Raw genomic sequence first — 9,216 nt, 5'->3', positions numbered from 1 at the left:
AGCATAACAAGCAAGGAGCAGCCTCACTCCAACTTGAACTTGATGTCCTCCGTCAAGAACACTCCCAGAGGATTCATGACCTAGAAACTTCTGTTGAGAGGGTTGCTGCTAAGAAGGAGCGTCTCAGGGGTGAGCTTAAAAGCGAGAAGGATGCTCGTGCCAAACCTGCCGAGGAAAATGAAATTAATGTCAAGGAGCGTGAGAAGCTAGATGCGGAGGTGAAACAGATCGAAAACCTCTTTACCGATGTTTTCTTCAAATTTTGGCTAAACAACAAGAAGGCTGACTTTAGTTATCTGGGTAAGAACATGGAAAGTATGCTATCTTATTGTCGCAATCGCGAGGAGGCAGAAGCCAGGAAGAAGGCGCAGGCAGCTTGCATTCAGGCCGATTCATACCTCAACTTTGGGGTTGAAGCAACTGATGACAGTCCCCTTAATGACTTACTTGATGGTTTCTATTAATGTACTTCTACTTTTACAGCTTTTATGCCCACTAGTACTCTACAGAGATTCGTGACTGTCCGGGCAGTCTTAAATCCCGTAACTTTACTTTTGAGACATTTATGTGTTTAATCTTTTTACTTGGCCATAGGGCCCTTATCTTTATATATGGCTTTACATGTTGACTTTTGTTTGGCCTGAGCCACATAGCGTGGGTATTTATCTATAGTCAACCATTCACCACACACAAGTTGCTCAGTACTGCACCAACACTTTAAAAATTTTAATATCTACTTAAGCGAGGGTGCGTTTTTTCTTACTAGTCCATATATGGGTGTGGTTGCCCCCCAAGTGACTATGCAGGTTCACCTCTTGGTCACTTATCTTATGATTGGGGTGTTACTTTAAGTCTTGGTTGTCCACTATTACCCATATATCTGTGACCATTGTGAGGCTTGCAATTTGATTCAATAACAATCATACAAGCTGCGTCATTATATGAAAAGAACTTGCAATTTTATTGATAAATGAAATTGGCAACAATGCCTTATTACATCATTACGTAGCAGTATATGATTAAAACTAAAGCAAATCTAAAAGAAAAGACTAAACACTAATAAAGATTCTAAGTCGCTTACGGGCATACCCTTAGCATGAATCGTCGCTGAAGAGAAACTGTTATTGATAATATTTGCGGAGGTGTTGTTCGTTCCAATATCGGGGTACTGGTATAAGGTTCATGCTAGAGTCATACCGACCGAGCCTATACATGTCAGGGGTACAACTTCCGTAATTTCATACGAACCTTCCCAATTTGGCCCCAATACTCCTGCTGTTGGGTCTTTCCTTAACTTTGGAATTAAAGTATCTGGCTACTTTTTGTTGGTATGCTGCTAACCGTATTTTTGAGGCCTCCCTACAACTCTCCAACAGGTCCAACGATTCACCCATTAGTTGGTGATTACTGACTTGGTTGTATGTCGTTCTTCGGTGGAAGGGTGGGTCTAGCTCAACCGGTATCATCGCATCATACCCATAAGCAAGGGAGAAGGGGGTATCACCAGTCCCTGTTCTTTCCGTCGCCCTATACGACCACAAAACTTCGCGTAAATGTTCTGGCCAGTTTCCTTTTGCCTCTTCGAGTCTTTTCTTCAAGGTGTCCTTCAAGGTCTTATTCACCACCTCTACTTGCCCGGTCAACTGGGGGTGCGAGACCGCCGAGAAGCTCTTTACTATGCCATGTTTAATGCAAAAATTTGTGAACATGACACTGTCAAATTGGTACCGTTGTCAGATACTAATTTATGGGGTAATACAAACCTAATAATGTTCTTGACAACAAAGTCAAGCACCTTCTTGGATGTTATAGTTGCTAGTGGCTCGGCTTCTGTCCACTTTGTGAAATAGTCGACCGCTATTACTGCATATTGCACTCCTCCTTTGCCCTTAGGCAACTGACCGATCAAGTCTATACCCCATATAGCGAAAGGCCATGGACTCTGCATTTGTGTTAGCTCGTTGGGTGGAGCCCTTGGTATTTTTGCAAACTTTTGACATTTTTCACACCTTCGAACATACTCCATGGAGTCTTATATCATGGTTGGCCAGAAGAATCCTTGCCTTAGTATCTTCTTGGATAAGCTTTGCCCCCCAGCGTGATTACCGCAGAAACCTTCATGGACGTCTTCCATTAGTCGTTGGGCTTGGTCTTGATGTACACATCGTAGTAGAGGCACTGAGTACCCTTGTGGATACATGACACCATCAATGATTAGGTACCGGGTGGCCTTTCTTCTCATTTTTTTTGCCTCGTTTTTGTTTGTAGGCAGTGTCCCTTGTTCTAAGTAAGCGACTATGGGGGTCATCCGTTATTGAGTTGTATCGAGTATGAGGACTTCTTCTTTGGTGTGGATGCTTGGCTCGAATAAGTATTTTATTGGCACAAGGCTGGCTTTATCTATCTTTTCACTCGTTGCCAATCTTGCCAAGGCATCAATAGTAGCATTCTCTTCTCGTGTTTGTTGAATGTTGTACCCTTCCAGTTGGGCAAGCAAGTCTTGTATTTTGCTAAGGTAGGCCATCATCTTTTCCCATCTAGCCATGTACTCTCCCAAAACTTGGTTTACAACTAGCTGGGAGTCGTTGTAAATGTCTAAGTGTCTGGCCTTCACCACTTTCGCTAGTTTCAGACCGACAATTAATGCTTCATACTCTGCTTCGTTGTTTGAGGTAGGGAGACCGAAGGGAATGGCCGTGTGAATTTGTTGTCCCTCCGGTGTTATTAGGGTGATCCCCGCTCCTGATGACTGATCGGTAGAAGAACCATCAACTTGTAGCTTCCAAGTTTCACTTAGGTGATCTTGGTTTTCATTTTTCTTAGAGTTAGGGACGTGTGGTTCAGGTGAATCGCTCGGGTCAGGCCTTTGGGTGTCACTGATTATTGTTGGTTGGTCGCCCTCTTGCGCCCTTATCTCAACATCGACATTTGGAACCCCGGTACACTCAGCTACAAAGTCAGTCAGGGCCTGCCCTTTAATAGCCGATGCATCGGGTTTTTGTAGCACCTAGCGTAAGGGTTGGTCAGTGAGTACCGCAATGTGGTGAGCTTGAAAGTTGGGTCGAAGCTTCCGGGATGCTAAGAGTAAGCAGTAGGTCAATTTTTTTATGAGGGGGTATCTACACTCTGCCCCAATCAATCTTTTGCTTACATAGTAGACTGGGTGTTGTACTCTATTTTCCTCCCTTACTAAGACTGAACTAATCGCATGTTCTGTTACTGCTAGGTATAAGCTAAACCCTTCACCATCTAGGGGTTTTGAAAGGACCGAAGGCTGGATAATTGTTGCTTTAAAGCTTGGAAGGCATTTTTGCATTCTTCAGTCCATTTGAATCTTTTGTTACCACTTAGGATGTTGAAGAAAGGGACACACTTGTCGGTTTACTTTGAAACGAATCTACTTAACGCAGCGATTCAACCAGTTAAGCTTTGAACGTCTTTAACTTTAGTTGGGGATTTCATGTCGATCAAGGCCTTTATCTTTTCTGGCTTAGCCTCGATGCCTCTAGAGTTCACTATGAATCCAAGGAACTTTCCTGAGCTTACTCCGAAAGAACACTTTAGAGGATTGAGCTGTTGGGTTTTATGCCTTAAATAAAACTCTATTTCAATGTAATCTAGATTATTCAATATCAATAAAGTAACAGAAGTATTTTTCATTCATTTGTGTATGTTTTGGTTCAATTAATCAATTGTTTGTCTATTTGATTTATAAATTCATCCAAACCCCTTTCACATACTCGATCATGTTTATTGTGTTGTCAACACAGTGGAAAGTAAACATGACTATGTGAATAAAGTATTCCTAGATTTATCAGAACACTGGGTTTTACTGATATGATAATCTACAACAGAGTTTACTTGCATTTGGAGAAATGTTATGTTCTTTCCAGAACATAGGTCAAAGTAAAGCTCAGGTTGGATGCATGGAGTATGCATTGGAATGGACCGATATTGAACTTTGAAATAGATTTATGAAACTTACCGTAAATATCTATTCAATTCAATATCATAAGTTGATCCTAGATCACATGATCGAAATCCTGATATGGTTAGGCTCAATCTCGAGAGTGTTATTCGTGTTCTTTGATTTGTTAGTTAAGCCTAATTTTTGCTCAGGGCAATACATACATTTTGGGAACACGGTAGTACAATTGAGTGGGAGCGCTAACATAAATATGGAATCTATAGCTTCTATTTGGCGAATAGTAAGCAAAGGGTGATTTCCTTCGAGCTTAACCAAACGAGATAAATGATTGAGTACTCATTTCACTTAGTTGAAATATCATTTATACAGGGTTAAGTATTTTAAGGATAAAATACATTGTAGTGTGTTACGGTAATTTAGTCCCTTTACAGTGTAAATCATCCATATAGAGGATCATTGATCACATTAGGATTATAACAATGGATAACTAATTATGTGTCTATATGGTGGAACATATAGAGCATTCTATATACTGAGAGTGCAATTCTGAGTTCTATGTGTGGATTCAACGAAGAATTAATAAGTCAGTGAATTTAAGTGGTAAATTCTAGATCTGCTTATTGGAAGCTCGGATATATAGACCCATGGTCCCCCCACTAGTTGAGATAATATTACTTGTAAGACTCATTTAATTGATTTTAATTAATTAATTATAATTCTCAAGATAGACTGTGTCTATTTGAGAATTTATCACTTATTAAGGGCAAAACAGTTAATAGAGATTTTGAAGGGCATATTTATTAATTAGGAAACTTTAATTAGTTTTATTATTAATAAAATAAATGAAAATATATTATTTGGTAATTATTTTAATTATTAAATAATTAGATTTGACATTTATGTGGTTGAACAAAGGAATTGGCAGTTTTTGACAAAACAGGAAACTATCAATGTAGGAAAAGGAAAGTTGGAAAAGTGGCAAGCCTTGTTTCCACAATGCCTAGGCCGGCCACTCAAGCTTCCTTTTCTCATTGTTTTTTTCAATTTTTAAATGTCAATTAATTCAATCATAGCCCTGGGTGGTCTTCTATAAATAGAAGGCAAAGGCTTCAGTTTTCATAACACATTCACAACATTATTCTGACAGAATTTTCTCTCTGAAAATTCTCTCTGAGCCGCCACCCTCTCTCTCTCTATTCCTTCACTGTTTCGAAATCTATAAGTGTTAGAGTAGTGCCCACACACATCAAGTAATACCTCAATCATAGTGAGGAAGGCTATGTAGAATTCAGAAACAACAAAGAAGGACTATCGGGCTCAGATCTTGATTATACTCTGCTACAGAAAGGAATCAAGGGTTAGAGATTTGAGTGGGAGGAGACATATATTCCGCTGCACCCAATGTAAGATTTCTGATACTTTTATGTGTTTATTTTTCCATCGTTTTAGAAGTTCAATATTAGGTTGTTAAATCAACATACTTGTGAGTAGATCTAAGTTCCTGGTAAAATAACTTCCAACATGAGCTTCATTCGGTATTGTCTTAGGATCTTAAAGATTCTTTTAAGTCTTCAATGTGCCCTTGGGCTTTCTTAGACTTGATCAGCATGTCATCGACGTAGACCTCCATGTTTCTGCCTATTTGCTCTTCAAACATCCGGTTGACCAACCTCTGATAGGTGGCTCCAGCATTTTTCAAGCCAAACGACATCACTTTGTAGCAATATAAGCCGACGTCCGTTCGAAAGCTTGTATGTTCTTGTTCAGGTGGGTGCATGCTTATCTGATTATACCCTGAGTACGCATCCATGAAAGTTAGAATTTCATGGTCGGTTGTTGCATCTACCAACTAATTGATTCTCGGTAAGGGAAAACAATCTTTTGGGCACGCCTTGTTTAAGTCTGTAAAGTCAATGCACACCTTCCAGGTGCCGTTCGGCTTTGGAACTAGTACGCGGTTCGAGACCCAAACTAGGTAGTAGGCCTCTTTGATAAAATTGTTGTTCCATAGTTTTTCCACCTCTTCTTTTAGTGCCTTGGCTCTCTCTTTATCGAGTAACCTTCTTTTCTGTTGAACTCGCTTGAAGTTTTCGACGTCGATGTTTAAAGCGTGACTTATCACGGTGGGGTTTATTCCTTCCATGTCTTCGTGTGACCATGCGAAGACATCTTGGTTTTCCCTTAAGAACTGGATCAAAACGGATCTTATGTCCTTAGGAAGCTCTTTTCCAATTTTGACTAATTTGGATGGTTGTTCGAGGTCTAATGGCACTTCTTCTAATTCTTCAATCAGACCAACCCCTGTATCAATATCCCCAAAATGGGGATCAATGTCTTCGACCTCGTTTTGGACGAGTCCTCATTGCTGAGCACTACTATTTGTAGCTTTGAGGGATTTGGCTTCTTTCTCCCTGGTTGTGATGGATAGGTTGTAACACTCTCGTGCTACTATTTGATTGCCCTTCAAAGAGCCAATTCCACCCTTGGTAGGAAACTTGACGAGGAGGTGAAAGATAAAAGTGACCGCTTTCAGGTCATACAGGGTTGGGCGGCCAATTAAGGCGTTGTAGGGAGATACTATATCCAATACCACGAATAATGCCATCATAGTGACACTCTTGGGGGCTGTTCCCACCGTCAATGGTAACTTAATAATTCCAACCGACGCCATACCATTTCCTGTGAATCCATAGATGAGATGTTCACAGGGCTCCAAATCCTTTGCTGCCAAACCCATCCTTTCCAATGAGGACTTGAAGAGGATATTGGCTGACGACCCATTATCAATCATTGTCCTTGCCACAATCATATTGGCAATTTGTACTTCTACTACCAAGGTGTCGTTGTGTGGGTATCGTACATGTTTGGTGTCGTCTTCAGAGAACGTGATTGACTCATGTTCATACTGAGGTTGCTTGGGAGCTCGCTCCTGGACAGCCAACACATCATCACCTGGTTCATGTCGCAGAGGCTAAGCGTATTTCTCTCGGGATTTTTCATAGTTCCCGACAAGGTGGGGTCCTCCAGATATAACGTCCAAATGACCAGCAACGAGGGGAGGTAACAATTGTTGGTCATCCCCAATTGCTTGTTGTTGTTGTTGTCGTGGGGGCCGGTCGTTGTCCCGACGTACATATCTTTTCATGTTGGGGTTGTTTTGTCTAATGAGGAACTCTATTTCCTCCTTTAGATTGTTCCACTGATCAGTGTCATGGTCGTAGTCATTGTGGAATCGACAAAACTTGTTCATGTCGCATTTGCTAATGTCCTTTCTCATGGGATAAAAAGGTTTACGGTATGGTACCATCGAGTGAGTTGCATATATTTTCTCTTGTGTCCAGGAGTAGGCTATAGGTAGTGAACCTTGGGGTTGGATCTCTCCTGGCTGGCTTGGGGGTATTCTTTAGTCTCCTGTTATCATTGTTGTTAACGCCATTACTGTTATTCCATCTCTTGCCATTGTTGGAGCCATTCTTACCATTACCCCTTGAGAGCTTTGACTATTTGAACTTGTTCCGTTCTTTTTATTCTTAGTGTGGTTGAAGTTTAGAGCGTTTCGCTCGAATTCTTCTAATTTAATAAACTCATCAGCTCTGTCAAGAAAGTCTCTCATAGTATGTGTTGGTTTCCATCTTGTATCCTTCCACAGCCGACTTCCCACAAGGATGCCCCCATGATGGCGGCCCGCTTGCCATCATCGCTCAAATTTTTTACTTTGGTTGCCTCCTGCATAAAGCGTTGAATGTAATCTTTTAGTGGCTCATCGGGCTTCTGCTTGATGGCGACCAAGTCACCCAACTCCGCTGGCATCTATCGGGCTGAAGAGAATTAGGTGTAGAATAACCCTTCAAACTCATCCCAAGAAGTGATTCTCCCTGGGGGTAGTTTAGTAAACTATTGTTGCGCCGTGTCCGTGAGGGTTGCAGGGAAAATTGGACACCTAAGGTCATCCCTGATTCCTTGAAGGTCCATTTGGATTTTGAAGTTCTCCACATGAGTTAGTGGGTCTTCACTACCCGTGTACTTGCAAGTGGGCATCTTGAACTTTGCTAGAATAGGGAGGTCATTGATCATTTGGGAGAAGGCAGACCCTCTCCTCCTTTCTAGATCCAAGTCAGTGGGTTTTGATACGGTAAGGTCCTTGACCAATCGGGTTAACTCGTCCAACCGAGCCTGGATCACCGGATATGTAGCTGTATGAGGTTGAGCAATATTGACACCAGCATTTGCTTGGTCCCCTTGGACCGGCTCAGGTGGGTTCACTATGTTGGAACCACGATTGTTTCTATTTCTGTTAAGGGCGTCCCGCAGGTCTCTACCCCCTCGGGGGCCTACCCGTTCAAAAATAGACCCGGTTCTTGGCCTTCCTCTGGCATTCTGACTGTTAGCCCTTCCATCAGCTGGAGGTGGTACTTGGTCATTCCTACCCCTTTGGGGTGGATTTTCAGGTTGATGTTGCCTATTAGGGGCATACGGCCTTTTGGCTTGATAACCCCCCAGCTCAAGATTTGGTTGGTTGTTAGCCCGACTTTCAGCTTCATCATCACCATGACCGTCAGGGTAGTTTGGATGGTAGTCACTATTGACCTCATGGTCTTCTCTTCTCCCCCTGGACCTACTATTTCTTGGGCGATCATCGCCATCTCGTGGTTGGCCACGTTGATCGCGGGGTGGCCACTCCCTACGTTGGGGGGTCCTTCCACTGTTTCTGCCACGGTCACCATTGTTGTTTCTAGAGTTTCCTCCACCACTCCGCCTTAGACGGACATTGTGGGAGTCATTGCGTCCCATATGATGACCGGGTAGGACTTGCTCATTGATAAGGGGTGGTCGATTATTATTGCGGGGGACCCTATTGGAAGGGTGACTCCTAGTCCTCTCTTGGTTCCTTGGGCGCTCTTCAGGTCCATAGACCACCCTCTCCCTCTGGTTCCTTTGGTAGGGACCTCTCAAGGATAGGATTGAGGTATCTGTTGATTATGGGTATCAGTACGCAGGGCTGCCTGGAGCCGAAGTCCATCTGGCGATATCATTGCTATCCCAGCACCGGATCTGTTTTCGTTTGACACTCCATCAACGAATACCTTCCATGCTGGGGTCTGCAGTACTGGCACACTTGAACTAGCTTCTGCCTCATTGCATTATGTACGAAGTCTGCTAGGGCATGTCCTTTTATGGAAATGCGTTAAACGTAGTGTATGTCAAACTTGCTCAATTTCATATCCCATTTAAGGAGTCTTCCTGATGCTTTCGGCTTCTGTAAGACTTGTCGAAGTGGATGGTTTGTA

The 9,216-nt window shown here is 42.4% G+C and overlaps 1 protein-coding gene across 1 annotated transcript; it reads right to left on the bottom strand.

Annotated features, from left to right (window-relative positions):
- Positions 1-1,238: 1,238 nt before the first annotated feature.
- Positions 1,239-2,308, bottom strand: LOC115695837 (uncharacterized). Its single transcript, XM_030622928.2, has 2 exons — positions 2,107-2,308; positions 1,239-1,675 (listed from the first exon to the last, which is right to left on the bottom strand). Exons 1-2 carry the CDS (start codon positions 2,306-2,308, stop codon positions 1,239-1,241), a joined length of 639 nt encoding a protein of 212 aa, XP_030478788.2.
- Positions 2,309-9,216: the final 6,908 nt, after the last annotated feature.

The sequence above is a fragment of the Cannabis sativa genome, chromosome X (genome assembly GCF_029168945.1).
Source record: "Cannabis sativa cultivar Pink pepper isolate KNU-18-1 chromosome X, ASM2916894v1, whole genome shotgun sequence".
Taxonomy (NCBI): Eukaryota; Viridiplantae; Streptophyta; class Magnoliopsida; order Rosales; family Cannabaceae; genus Cannabis; species Cannabis sativa.
The sequence above is the reverse complement of the archived record's forward strand: the minus strand, read 5'-3'. Positions and strand labels throughout refer to the sequence as shown.